This window comes from Octopus bimaculoides, chromosome 7, assembly GCF_001194135.2.
Source record: "Octopus bimaculoides isolate UCB-OBI-ISO-001 chromosome 7, ASM119413v2, whole genome shotgun sequence".
Lineage (NCBI taxonomy): Eukaryota > Metazoa > Mollusca > Cephalopoda > Octopoda > Octopodidae > Octopus > Octopus bimaculoides.
Window position 1 is genome coordinate 15614140 of NC_068987.1, and position 15204 is coordinate 15629343.

The 15204-nt window shown below is 36.2% G+C and overlaps 2 protein-coding genes across 13 annotated transcripts in view; both read left to right on the plus strand.

Annotated features, from left to right (window-relative positions):
* LOC106873379 (anaphase-promoting complex subunit 15) overlaps positions 1-10765 on the plus strand; it is a 13527-nt gene extending 2762 nt beyond the window's left edge. Inside the window, exons 2-6 of one of the 6 annotated variants that reach the window (XM_052969279.1) lie at positions 1502-1561; positions 2164-2277; positions 5792-5827; positions 7420-7483; positions 8520-10765. In XM_052969279.1, the coding sequence (XP_052825239.1) occupies positions 1502-1561; positions 2164-2277; positions 5792-5827; positions 7420-7437 (228 nt within the window). In that variant the 3' untranslated portion in view covers positions 7438-7483; positions 8520-10765. The remainder of the gene's footprint in view (positions 1-1501; positions 1562-2163; positions 2278-5791; positions 5828-7419; positions 7484-8519) is intronic. The other 5 variants (XM_014920716.2, XM_014920719.2, XM_014920715.2 and 2 more) reach the window with 5 other exon arrangements.
* Positions 10766-14625: 3860 nt separating this feature from the next.
* LOC106873376 (probable phosphorylase b kinase regulatory subunit alpha) overlaps positions 14626-15204 on the plus strand; it is a 106059-nt gene continuing 105480 nt past the window's right edge. For 3 of the 7 annotated variants that reach the window (XM_014920707.2, XM_014920709.2, XM_014920711.2), the window contains exon 1: positions 14627-15176. In XM_014920707.2, the coding sequence (XP_014776193.1) occupies positions 15099-15176 (78 nt within the window). In that variant the 5' untranslated portion in view covers positions 14627-15098. Of the gene's footprint in view, positions 15177-15204 lie in introns of all 7 variants that reach the window. The other 4 variants (XM_052969281.1, XM_052969282.1, XM_014920708.2 and 1 more) reach the window with 2 other exon arrangements.

Genomic DNA, 15204 nt, shown 5'->3' on the forward strand with positions numbered 1-15204 from the left:
AAATAATCAACAATGTACGCCAGTGCTTCTTTGCCATGACTATTTAATCGAACAATGTTTTCGTGTTTTACCAGATTTTGTGTGACCCCCAACGCATTACTCAATTTAATACTTCTATCGTTGGCCCTTGAATGCCTTTGACTGATTCCAGCCTGTTGCAAGTATTCGACCAGGTCCCTTATCAGAGGCTAGATAACACAATGTATTACTATACTACTTTCTGTTACAGAAACCCATGGGTCGCTTTTCCACCAAGAAAGAGTCATAAATTCGAGTCTACCTTTTCTGACTAAACCTTAAAAAAAAAGTAAATGTTTTTTTTATTGAAGAAAGACTGGAGTCTTTGTATTTTCTACCACAGATGGCAAACGATTAAAAAGGGAAACCATTCTGCTGGCAAACTGCATCTGTAGCTGGTTTTGATCCTTAGTCGGAACCATTTTATTTCTCTTGCATTACTTCTCTCTCTCCCTCACTCTCTCTCTCTTTCTCTCTCTCTCTCGCTCGAAGATCTTTTAGATTTTTAATTTGGCTTTACTTAAAATACTTCATTTAAAAGGGACCGCTCAATGTTGACTTCATCTTATCAGTCTACCTGAAAATATACGATCCATTGAAGAAACTTACGTGGGTACACAGCATATATATTGTTTGAAATAGCTGCTAAATCTACTTCAAATCACACCCTGCTGTTGAAAAAATGGAAGGACACAGTGAAAATAAATAGAATGATCATATTGAAAACTAACTTTTGGTTATACAACAACATAAAAACGAAAGCAGCCAGAGAGGGGTCTCCTAATGGGATACAGAACATTTCAACAGATTGGATGTCCCACATTACTCCATTGTTTCATATCAGTCATTAAGGATGCTGATAAATTTCTCTAATACATTAGATTTAGTAAGACAAATGGAATAACTTTTATATTTTTATAACAAAGACTATCAAAATCATTTTCTTTAACCCTTTGCCTATCTTGAGCATTTACATAAACTTCTCCTAAACATCCATGCTTGTCTTCAAACTTTTAATTAACTCTTGCGTCATGCGTTCTGGGTAATATAAAACTTCCTTTCATAAGTCCCAAATTGGGAACGTGTATCCTACATGATGCTAGGACACAAGGGAATTATGTCTTGTGTGTCACATGTGATACACAGGATAAGCAAGAGTTACAATTACACTGACAAGTGATGTCCATTGAAAACATTTTTGATTCATTATTAACTTCATCTTCACACATGTTTCAGTATTTTAAAACTTGTCCAGCTTTGTACTGTTAGGAAGCACAAGCACTTCTGCCTACCAAATTCAATCACAAGGTTTCGGTTGGCCTGAGGCTATAGCAGGAGACACTTGCCTGAGGTGCCAAGCAGTGGGACTGAACCCAAAACCATGTGGCTAGAAAGCAAGCTTCCTAAACACATAGCCATGTATTGTTAATTATTCTATTTATTATCATTTGTCATTTTTTGAATGTATTCTTTTTAATTTTAGGCTCAGAGCGTCGGTGATAAAGACAATGCTATAGTACCAATAGGGAAAACTGCCCAGGAGGTAAACACTTTTTCTTTACTCTGTTATTTGCTGTTGTTTATCCCCTAATTCAATCCCTGGCGTATAAGTGATGTAGATCAGTGGTTCCCAAAGTGGGTGGTGGAAAGATTAGGGACAGTTGCGTTGAAGAATAATGGGGTGACCAAAACAGGGCAATAGATGTGAAAAAAAAGCACACAATAAAGAGTTAATTAGGTAAGTTTTATTTGTGAAATACTGTTGTTTTGAATTTGCTGCAGAAAATGGTTTGTCTGTGATGGTGAGGGTGAGTGGGGCACTAAGAATGTGGCCTTAGTACCAAGGCGGCAGCAGCCTAAAAAAGTTTGGGAACCACTGATCTAGATCACAATATTGGAAGAAATGTCACTAATCATGTCACTAACAATTCTGCCGGCTTACCACCTTCATGAACTTTGGACCATTATTGTGTATATGGATTGTGCCATCCACAGTTTTGCTGTGTCGAACATCAAAACTCGAGCGTTTGATCCTGTCAGTGTTTTGACATTTATAGTGTTGCATATTTCCCCCACCAACATTTCCTTTCATTTTGTGATGCTTCTGTGGATGTTGCTTACTCTGTTTTCACTTACTTTACTCAGCATTATGATGAAGAAGAAGAAGAAGAGGAGGAGGAAGAAGTTGATGATGAGAGTGACACTAATGATGATGAACTTGACACAGATATGGTTGATGACAGGGATTCTGCCGATGATGTGAGTAAATTCTTCATTCTTATTCTGTCACATTTGGCATATCCCGTAGCTTTATTGTGTTTGGTTTGTTGTTGGTTTTTGTACATAGCTTCATTTTTATCTAGTTTCCTTTGTTTTTCTGTTTGACAAGTTCTAACCTGAGTGTTACTTTAGTCTTGTAAGGTCAGTAAGTTAATTACTCCCCTCATAATCCTGTGTTCAATCTTTACAATTCACGTGTGTCCCTTTGGTGTTAGCTTGCACCCTTGTAAATTTATGTACCTTTCCTACCTCACAGCTTATTGTCAGTTATTTCTTTTATCTTTTTTTATTTTACTTCTCCTGTTTCATCAGTAATATATACTCATTAGATAGATGGTTGTTATTAGTGTTGTTGCTTAGCGCCAGATCAGCCCACATTGAGCAAGCCTATGATCAAAGTACCACATTATCTAATGTCTCCTTCTCAGTTTTAGACATTCTGGTGTGATTTGAGGGAGATTTGGCTGCTTTTTCTAGCAAGTCGAGCAATCACATAGAGATTCCTTCATTGGCTCATTGATAGATATGTTTCATATACAGATGAAGTTTTGACTTTTCTCTCTCCACAACTACATACATTTTAGTGTAATGAAGCAGCTGCACTAAACGATTGCTATAACTATCCAATGGAATGTGTTAATGTAACAATTGCCAACCCATCAATATCTCAGTCCACTTATTAAGAAAGATCATAACAATTTAATTTGTTCATTTACTATGAAGAGTAAATAGTTTAATATTTTAGACCGTCATTGTAATTCTATTTGTCAAACTTTCCTACAGCACAGACTATCAGCTGTTACCTTGAGTTCTTGACTTTCTATTAGCCCACATTTCTTATATTTACTGAAGATTTGTTTATTTGTTCCATCTGTCAGTGTGTTTGTTCTGTATTTATGCCCCCCCCCCTGTTCATCCTAATACACTGTCCAGTTTACCACCAACATCTGCTCCCCCACCTATCCCCCTTTTTTTTCTGCTTATGTTTAAATTTAATCAACTTAACTATTCCTGAGTAAAAGTATAAAAACTGCCCCCACCTCTCTGCCAATCTATGCTGAGCCAGTGTAGCAAGCTAGGCTCATCAAACCAGTATGATCTTGACCTCAAATTCACAGCCTCCTCATCAGACTGCGGTTGGTGGAGAGAACATGCTGAGGCCTTTGTCCAATAGTGGACTGAACATAGGCAATCCATTCCAATTTTTAAGTTGGTTATCAGCTACTTTAGTCTTACCAGTCCAGAATGATCTGGACCAACAATGAGTGCTGCTCGTCTTTGCCTGACTAACTTGCCAATGGTGAAAAACAGTAATAGGAAGAACTTTTATTGAGGAAAAACCTCTATGATTACATATTCTAATAATAAACATACAATTATGAGAATTTGTAAAAAAAAAAAAAAAAGCCATCTTGTCCATGTTAGTATAAATGGTGGTAAAAAATAGTTGGGTCTTCCCTCCCTCCAGAATATGTAAGAAATCATCAATAGAATAACTCTTTTGCATTTAAACCAGCCATATCAGACCCAAATATTCTACCTTGTTTTATGTTCAAACTGGCTAAATCTGGTCTTTCACACTTATCCTACAATGTCATTTTGAAACTAAGCAATCACATCATCAAAATCTTGAAGCTACATGATCCCGCATGATTAATTCAAAACAATGTGAGTCAGTAAGCATTACATTTGACAAAGTAATCTGAATACTAAAGAGTTGACCCTTTAGCAGTAATCTGGCCATATCCAGCCCAAAATATTCTACCCGTTTTATCTTAAAACTGATCGAATCCAACCTCTCACACCCACCTCACAATGGCATTCTAAAAATATGCAAACACATCAATTGAAATCTCGAAGCTACAAAATGATGCATGATTAATTCAAAACAATGTGAATATATAAGCAATACATTTAACAAAGAAATCATCATCATCATCATTTAACGTCCGCTTTCCATGCTAGCATGGGTTGGACGATTTGACTGAGGACTGGTGAAACCGGATGGCAACACCAGGCTCCAATCTAAATTTGGCAGAGTTTCTACAGCTGGATGCCCTTCCTAATGCCAACCACTGAACACTAAACAGTTAAACCTTTGAATCATATAAAAAATTCCATATTTCTTCAAGTCTGGATACTTGTTTCATCTGAAGCAAATATTTAACCTCTTTAACAGACACTGGAAAATTCTGTTTCGTTATTTATATTGCACTTCATAGTTCTATCTGGTTTATGTATTTAGTATACTCTTTTACTCGTTTCAGTCATTTGACTGCGGCCATGCTGTAGCACCGCCTTTAGTCGAACAAATCGACCCCAGGACTTATTCTTTGGAAGCCTAGTACTTATTCTATCGGTCACTTTTGACGAACTGCTAAGTTACGGGGACGTAAACACACCAGCATCGGTTGTCAAGTGATGTTGGGGGGACAAACACAGACACACAAACATATACACACACACACACATATATATATATATACATATATACGACGGGCTTCTTTCAGTTTCCGTCTACCAAATCCACTCACAAGGCTTTGGTCGGCCCGAGGCTATAGTAGAAGACACTTGCCCAAGGTGTCGCGCAGTAGGACTGAACCCAGAACCATGTGGTTGGTAAGAAAGCTATTTACCACACAGCCACTCCTGCGCCTGTGTACTTTACTTGTAATGTTCATAGAAAGGAATTTAATTTCATTGTTTAGAGAATGTAAGCTGATAGCTTTTAGAAAAGATGGTTTTGAAATGTTGGGAAAGTATCTTCCATGTTGTATATTCTATGACTCGTTCTTTTCACTAGTCTCTTGTGAGAAACTTGAATTAAGGAGTTTTGACACAAGAGACAGGAGAATATCTTTTGACTTGTCATTAGCCATTGGACTGTGGCCATGCTGGAGCACCACCTCAACGGGATTAGTTGAACACATTCACCCCCGATACTTATCTTTTTTTAAGTCTGGTATTTATTCTATTGGTCTCTTTTCTTGTACTGATAAGTTATGGCAATATAAACAAACCAACACTGGTTTCTTAATGGTGATGAGGCACCAGCACAAACATATATAACAGGCTTCCACACAGTTTTCATCTCTCTCTCTTTGAGAATATGACTCTGTGACATGTTAACATTACGTCAACTGCGAACAATGTCAACACCTTGTCAACTGATAATATTATATCCTTGTAAATGTTTTTACAAATTGTATGTTGTCTTTCTGTGCCGATAAGTTTACGCAATACATATTATGAGTCTGCTGTCATTATTTGGTTTTGCCCTTTGTGTGCCTCTGACCGTCTTGACTTTGTTGCACCATATTTCTTACTGGCTAGTCCTGACGTTGCTGCATCACAAGTACCACAGTCTTATTCCGACCACATTGCACTGTATCTACCACAGAACCTTATTGCAGCATGTGTGTCACTGACCTCACTCCCTGACCATATTGCATCATGTGAACCACTGACCTGCTGTTATATCTCCCTTTTACAGTTTGACTTTAGAGGCCGCCGAAACAGTCTCAACCTGGTAGGTTAATCTCTGAATCCTTTTTTGTTTTGTTTTTTTCATATATAATTTGCTGTTATGATAGAGCTGATAGGTCTTTCTTCATAAGCATATGCTTAGTCTCTCTCTCACTCCCTTTTTGTTTTTTTCTCTCTCTCTCTCTCTCTCTCTGCTTTTAGTCTTTCCCTGCATTAGTATACTCTGTGAACTGCACTAGTTATATGAAACCTGCACTCTAGTTAAATTGTTTGCAGTCATGAATAACACATAGTTTTGTTTGTCTTTACTTCATGTTGAGCACTCGATCATCTTCCTTCTCTTATTTCTGCACTGATGTCTTTATGTACGTTTTTTTATATCTCTTTTATGTTTGATGTACTTTTCGTCTGCTTGATATTTGTTTTCTTTTTCTTTTTCACTGTCTGCCATTGTTGTTGTTGTTGTTTAGCATCAGGTCAGCATTGATTGATCAGACCTATGGTCGAAGGTGTTCCAACTGTGATGATTCTAATTTTTTTCATATATTTAGGACTGCATTATCCAATAGTACATTCTTTCAGTTTTAAGATGGCATGGTTTGATTCGAAGGAATTTAGCTGCTATTTCTAGCAAAACAAATGACTACATAGAGGTTCCCTCCTTAATTTTAAATAATCAGCGTAATTGCATGAGAGAACTACAAAGATTGAGTGGGTAAGAGTATCAACATAGTATTATTGCTGTATGCCAAACCCTAGCTACTTATGGCTTCTAAACTCTCCTGCAAGGCTGGAAGCCAAGTACTTAACACAAGAGATAGATAACCACTGTTATTAGGGGTTTAAACTAATTTGGATTTTGTTGAATAGTTTAGTAGTTAAGAACACTCTGCTTGAATTTTTTCTACAGAAAAATGCAATAAACAAAAGTGTACTTAACAACCCTTAGTATCTTTATGTCTAAAAATACCTTTCAAGATTGCAGAGTTCATTACTTAAAGCTTCCATCTTCTGTCAAATCAATATTTGATAATGCTATCAGGCTGCCATCATCATCATTGTTGTCACCATCAGCGGTCACAACAGTTGTATGTCTATCTTTGTCTTACAAGTTTGCATCCTGACACCTTCTCTACATTTAAATCTGTAATGCATGTGACATGTCTTGTACCAACTCCTTTAACACATGATGGAGTAATTGTCATGTAACCCCGGGGAAGCCCTAATTCAGCTAATCTGTGATCAAAAGCATTCCAGGTGTGGTAGTGGTAATATATCTGGGATTACATTATCCAATGTGTCCTTCCTTTTTTTTTTCTTTTTCTTTCTAAGACTAAGAGATTTCTAACTGTTTGAGCATCCATATAGAGACTCTTACATTAGCTCATATTTAGTGGAGTTTTCTGCCACACTACTTTTGCACCAGGTTTTGGCTCAAATTATGACCAACTCCTTACCCTTCCAGTTGTCAGTATTGGCACTAGTGTTAGATGAGCTCTACTTGACACCTTTATACACTCACGTCGCTAAATATTACTAAAACTTTATCTGTGACTTATTGATTTAATACATTCTGAAGAATTTGTAGGTTTTTTTCTTGTTCTCAAATATTGTGTTATATTTTTATTTATTCAGTTTTCTGGTTTTGTGTAGATTTATTTGGAGCGGAGTTTGAGAGTAAATACAGCAGTCATCGAGGGTTAGTACTGGGTCTTATGATTTAGTGTTTGTATGTCTATATATATTTACAAGATGCAGGCATGGCTGAGTGGTTAAGAAGCTTGTTTTGCAATCATGAGATTTATGGTTCAGTCCTACCGTGTAGCACCTTGGGCAAGTGTCTTCCACTATAGCCCTGGGTTAACCAAAGCTTTGTTAGTGAAGTTGGTAGATGGAAACTGTATGAGTTGGCAACAAGAAGGACATCCAGCTGTAAAGAATCGGGCTCAATAAATTTTGTCCAACCTATGCAAGCATGGAAAAGTGGACATGAAACTGATGATATATTCGTTTGTGTTTGGCCCCCCCACTGCCACCACCACTTGGCAGCTGATGTAGGTTTGTTTACACCCTTGTAACTTAACTGTTTGGCAAGAGAGACTGCTTGAATATGTACGAGATTTTAAAAAATAAATACTGGGGTTGATTTGTTTGACCAAACTCTTCAAGGCGATGCTCCAGCATTGCCACAGTTCAATGACTGAAATGAGTAAAATATGAAAGATTTAGATTCCGATAGATGTTCTGAATAAATCACAGATTGAAAAATTATGATATATAAAAGCTTTTCCATAGGTTTTGGTTAACCAGTTCCTTGTTAGTATAATTTTGTCACCAAAAACTATCAAGAAGCTTCTGTGTGTATGTGTGTGTTTATATAGGTATTCTTGTATTTTTTTACTGAAAGATTTAAATATTGACAAGAAAACTGATGAATTAGTTGGAAACATGGAAAGAGACTGAAGCTGCTGTTGTAAGTTTGTAGAGACATGCACTTAACTAAACTAAACACTGCTTTTCACTAACTTTATCATTCATTAGACAATAACAGTTTTTTTGTTTCGTGATCTATAGATCTGTACTTCATGTTCTGTTGTGAAATTTAAATTTGTCAATAGTGTTTTCCAAAAATAAAAATACAGTTATTCCTCCTCTCTCTCTCTCTCTCTCTCTCTCTCTCTCTCTCTCTCACATGTACACATATACTGATTTAAGTTATCTTGTCTCCTCTCCAGGTTGACATGGATGCCCAAGTAACTGCTGGGAGCTCTCCCATGTGGGGAGTCTGAAAATGTATTTGTGTGGAATGGAATCTCATTTTTGTGAAAGAATTTTGCAGAAGTTCTGATTACTTGCTTGAAACTACTCCACAAGTATTATGGAAAAATAATTTGAATGAATTTAAAATATTTTTAAAGTTCCATTAACCTCTCAGCTCTGAAATCCTGCTCACCAATAATCTAAATAATTTTGGTAAAACATTCATCATTTCTCAACACAAAAAAAAAAAGAAGGAAAAAAACTCAATCCAACTATAAAAATATTTGTTCTAATTCGTTAAATGTACAAGTTTAAATTTTTTTTTTTGATTAATTTTTGTTCTCTGCTTGATTGTTTTACAAATGTATCAACTGCTTCCCTACACAAAGTTTGTAATGTTAATCTTATCAAGAACAAAAACCAGTTATTTAATGTACTGAAAACCTCACAGTAAGATCACTGCAGGCTTGTTTTATAGGGCCTTCATTTACCTCACCTGGTTGGCCTCTCAGTAAAACTCTCATTTATCCCCTGTCTACTAATAAAACATACATTTTTAGACTTCTCTGCAACACTAAGATAAAACATATTGGCACAAGATATATCTTCTTTTCTATTTCTGGAAATGCTTGACTAGGTATTGACTTAAGTTACACAAAATTTGCAAAGTGGAATAAATATTTTATTACACTTAACAGATTTTTTGTGCTTAGTCTTTGTCAGCATTGGCTATCGTTAGAGCCCTCAGATTCGTCTTATTTCTCAATGATTTGGTTTAGTTTGTTTTGAGATGTAGACCAACAGCCCCCCATCATGTTTTTTTTAAACCAGGTATCAGTTTCATTCATGACAATTTTTCCCCAGACCAGGGAATCATGTGCATAAAAATAAAAACACAGTAAAGTACATAATATATAATTTAGCTATTGCTTATGTAATACATATAAATTACATATGTAATACACATATAATGCAAAAAACACACTGCAGACTACAGTAGTCATTAAACTATAAATGAAATTAAAAAATTTATTTTTATGGCCTCAGTACTGGTCTGCAGCTCAAAGTTTGGGAACCTCTGATGTAGACTATTGGGGAATTTCATTGGGGGTGGATGTTTTCACATCCCAAGGAAAGTGTCATCTGTATCACTTTATCCTTGTAATACCAGAAAGATTCCTCAGTTTGTGTAGGGTTATTTGGAGTAGAGTTTGAGAGTAGATATGGCGGTTGGAACTGGTGAGTGTGGGGTCTCTGGGTCATATCTACCATTATGTGTATGATATATACAGATATATACACACATATATATATATATGCACACATATATAAAATTAATGTTTAATATTTCATCAATCTGAATGATGTAAGTTCAGACAAAGCTATCTCCAGATCTCCTGAATATATCAACACATTATAAGATTATAATATTCAAATGCTTTTATTCACTTTATTCCTGCCAAGCATCTCTTAAAAAATGCATTGCTAAATGTCTTTTGGTTTTAACGTGCTTGAATACTATATATAGGTTGTATTGGTGTTGTGAATGCTAAAGTATGAGCTTATGTAATGATACTCTTTGCATTCATTGGTATAGATATACATGTATATAAATTATGTAAATAATAATAATAATAATTAAAAAGGAATTGTATGAGTTCAAAGCTTGCAATGAATGATATTTCGCTTCTTACCAAATATAGAATATTTAAAGCAAACATTGAGGGATTTTTTTTTTTATGTCCCTAGCTTAAGACATTTCATCTTCAAATTTCAACCTTTTCTTTAGTGTATCCTCATATCATTATCTTTTTGCTGTCTTCAAACCAAAAACGGTAAATATAGAGAACTAGATTATTTAAGAGTATAGTCAAACAGTCATTTTTTCTGGTTCAGAGACAAATTCACTTAGAAATACATCAAAGAAGTATATATATATATATATATATATATATATATATATATATATATATATATATATATATATATATATTTATCTATTCATAATAGAGTATTTTGAAGGGGGAAGAACGAAGTGGAAGATTATTTTAGAGTCATGGTTCGTTTTCTTTCTCTTAATTAAAATCTGTTCATGAGGATGGAAGTTAGATAATACAGAACTCTTATCATAAAAGAATATTTTGTATATAAAGAAAGACTCACCTTATATTTTCTTATTTTTCTGTTTTCTTTTTTTCTAAATAAAATTTTCAGAAACCTATCTGTTTTGGACATTGTAATTTTGGTTTTTGTTTGTTTTCTTAAAATTACTGTATATTTTTTAAATATAGCCACCTATGTTATCACCCAATGTATACAGGGTGTTTGGGCTAAATTTGACAGTCTGCATAAAAGGAAAACAAAACACAATATCCTTTCCAAAAATAAAAGAATTTTAAGAACTCAAAAAATATCAACTTGATTATGGCTGAGAGATAACAGCCTACTCCAAAGTAGCTGCCATCAGATTACGTCATGTCCTCAAGGTGGCTCCGGAACCTGGTGCATGCATTCCTTACTGTGTTCTTGGGAAGATCTTCAAATACCTCCTTGATCTTAGCTACCAGCTCTGCCTTGGTGTTACAGACAGAACAGTTGGTGTCTTTCTCAACCATTCCCCACACATTGTAAACCATGGAATTACAATCCGGTAAATTAGAAGGTCAAAAATTGGGGCTGGTAAAATTGTAGAAATTCTTTGACAACCATTTCTGACTCTTTCCAGAGGTAGGGCAAGGAGCCAAACCTTACTGTCACACATATGGCCTATGTATGTATATATACACATTATGGACTCTCCCATCATTAGATGACAGATGAGGGTCCCACAATTTCTTGCTGATCAACCACACAGCTAATTTATTTACAGTGATCATATGTTTGTGTTCACATAAGCTCGATGCCTCCATCAAATCGATATTGCTTGTACAGGGGTACATGTGTGCCACACGTCAGATGTTGAAATGATTGCGGAGCAGCATGAAATGAAGTGTCTTGCTCAAGAATGCAACACGCCATCCAGTCTGGGAATCAAATTCATGATCACTAACTACTAGGCTATGTGCCTTCACATGTATGTATGTATATATACAAATATGCGCACACACACACACACATATATATTCACACACAGATATATGTAGGTGTGTTTGTATGAACCCTTGTCTTGACATCATATGATAGTTGTAGACAAGCAATGTTTGTTTACAGTCTTCCTTGTGACCAATCATAGTCACAAGAAATATCTTAATTGAGAACAGGTGAGGTTTGGCAACAAGAAATACATCCAGTCATAGAAAATCTGCCTCAACCAATTCTGTCTGACCCATGCAACATAGAAAAGTGGACATTAAATGAGGAAGATAGATTCTCATACACTTCATTTTATTTCATCTTAATTTATGCTATTTTATTTCATTTTATTTTTTATCTGAAATCATCCTTTTATATTCTAAGCTGTTTAAACTGAAGACGCAGTTAACTTCGCCAATCTTAATCATCTTTCCCATCTGCCCTCTCCTAATATACATTATACTCTTCCACCTTCCTCCACTTCTGCAGCTACATAAACATTACTTTTACAAATAGCTGTTATAATGATTTTGATAATTTGCCAGATGAAATTGTGCATTAAACTGTGATCTTGATTTGTGTCTTCAACTTGAATTAATTTTCACATATACATATATGTATGTGAAAGCACGTGGCTTAGTGGTTAGGGCATTTGACTCACGATTGTAAGGTCATGAGTTCAATTCCCAGTGATGCGTTGTGTCCTTAAGCAAGACACTTTTTTTCATGTTGCTCAAGTCTGCTCAGCTGGCAAAATTGAATAGTACCTGTATTTCAAAGGGCCAGCTTTGTCACATTCTGTGTCACACTGAGAACTACATTAAGGGTACATGTGTCTGTGGAGTGCTCAGCCACATGCACGTTAATTTCTCAAGCAGGCTGATACATTGATCGGATCAACTGGAACCCTCATTGTCGTCACCACCGGAGTGCCAGTATACATATGTGTACATACATATATATAAGTGCAGCCATGGCTATGTGGTTAAGAAATTCACTTCACAACTACAAGGTTTGGGGTTCAGTCTCACTGTGCAGAACCTCAGGCAAGTGTCTTCTAAAGCACTCAGCTGACCAATGCTTTGCTGGTGACTTTAGACAGAAACAATGAGGAAGCCCATTCTGTGTGTGTGGACGTCGAAAGTTACCTTTTTTCCGGACCGACAGGTAAGACTACCATAATTCTCTCTTCGCTTCCGTCTTCTTCTTCCCTTTACATCATATTGGTGTTGGTTTGTTTATGTCCTTGTGATTTTGCAGCTCAGTAAAGAAACCATTAGAATAAGCACCAGAGTAAATCCTTCAGGGAAGTGCTGCAGCATGGCCACAGTTCAATGACTGAAACAAAAGTAAAAAATGACCAAAAAAAAAAAAGAAAAGAAAAAGAGTCGCTGGTCCTTGCTTTAGAAAATCCATACTAATGTTTGACTTGATAAGACACTTAAAGGAAACACATTATTCATAATTGTATTCTAAAACGTTAGGAAGGGCATCCAGCCGCAGAGACCATGCCCGAACAGAGAATGGAGCTTGGCACAGTCCTCTGGCTTACCAACTCCTGTCAAACCATTCAATCCATACCAGCATGGAAAATGGACGTTACATGATGATGACGACGACGATGTAGTCTAATTGATTGAATAACTGAAATGTGTTATTCTGTGAAGAAGTGAGACCAGGATGATCAGCATCAACAGGGTCAGTAATGAAATAAAAGACAGACGCTGGAACTGGATGATGACGATGATAATGATGATGATGGTGGTGGTTTTGGGGGGGGGGGGGTTATGCTTAATAAAACAATATATGCAATAATTTTATATATTTAACATATTTTTTTATTCTCAGACAATTTTAAAAAAACAACTTTTTATATGAAATGCGCAAGTAAATTTTTATATTTATTTCTTCAGTACATCATGAAATTAAAAAAAAAAGTCTACATCCCGAACCACTATGATATGGGTATGATTTCGAAAGGGATCTAACTGCTATCTTTAGCAGGCCTGGTCGAGCGACCACGTAGAGGCGCATTTGTGGGTTTCGAAATGCTACAGGTATTATTACATAATGGTGCCACCAAGTTGTCCCAGCAGAGAATTGTTATCATGGCAGTATTGGTGAAGAGTAGTTAAATGGTGTCAGAGTCAGCTTGCTGCTGAAGAATTTCATATCGCCGTCGTCATCGTCGTCGCTGTATCATTACCATCGTTATTAGCATCATCATCATCTTCAGCAGCAATTGTTCCACCACAAAGTTGGATAATTATGCAGGTGTTGTTTAGTCCTATATTAAACCTGATAAAGCAGACTCAGAACGAAAGGTTTATCCAGCCGTGACCATCTCGTCTTTTGTATGTGTCTGCGTGTATGTATAAATATAGGACTACATCGATTATCCCAATGTTCCCTTTTCTTCAGATAATAATGTGTAATTTGACTGTTATTTCTAGTAATTCAATAATCGCGTAGAAATGGAGAATAGCTCTTTGTGGGAGTTTGTACAGTTTTAGAAAAGTACGTGTGTGCATGTGTGTGTGTGTATTTGATTAGAAATATATCAAATTACTATACCATATGAGCTGGTTTTGTTTCGTTGTTTTTTTTACTGCATTATTCATGTATGTATATGTTTATAAACACACACGCATGTATGTGTGCGTTCATTTCCAAATGCGCTCCTGGTAGAGATCGTCCTTATAAATTATAGATTTCATAAACAGGAGAACCTCGTCTGGTCCCACAAGATAAATCTCAAGAGAAGTTTTAACTTATCTGACAGTTATACCTCAACCAAAACCCCAATTTCTTCCCCCACTACGAAGCCCAAAGTGGCAAATTTATGTACAAGGCCAGCAATTTTGAGGAGATACAATCGAGCCCTGCATTCGTCTGGCGCTTTATATTATCGACTCTGAAAGAATAAAAGTCTGAGTTGTCCTCTCAACGGGATTTGAACTCAGCACGTAAAGAGCCGGAACAAATAGCACGAGGCACTTTTTCCTCGATGCTCTAACGATTCTGCTAACTTGCCAATATTTACGTTAAGATGTTTACATAACCCTGCACCCTCTCCACTCGAATTACAATTAACGAAGGACCGTAAATTAGTAAAAAGGAAGGGAGGGACGTTGGCATTGTTTTTGTCGAATATAATAGAATAGCTGGAGTGGAGTGAAACAGGTAAGAGAATGAGTCAAGGCTAAACGTGTAGAACAGAGCTGAATAGAAGACAGATAGCTTATAGGTTAGCAATTATTGGTCTGTCACGTGTGAGGAACGGGCAGAGACAGAGCAAGGGAATGTGTGTATGATGGAGAGACGTTAACAGCAAGCATTGTATATACACATAACTAAACACGCACATACACACGAAAAGTAATCAAAGCAAGCGAACCCAAACTCTCGGCATTTTCCACCGACCTTGACAGTCGCCTCTTTTAGTTGAATGTCCTTGACAAAACAAAACTGAACCAGCCATTATGAGAATTCGCAGTAATTCCGGAGTCCGTTTGGACTATTATTCGAGGTTGGTTAGCAAAACCATCCTCTCAAATCAGGTAAGGAAAATATATTTTTCATTCGAGC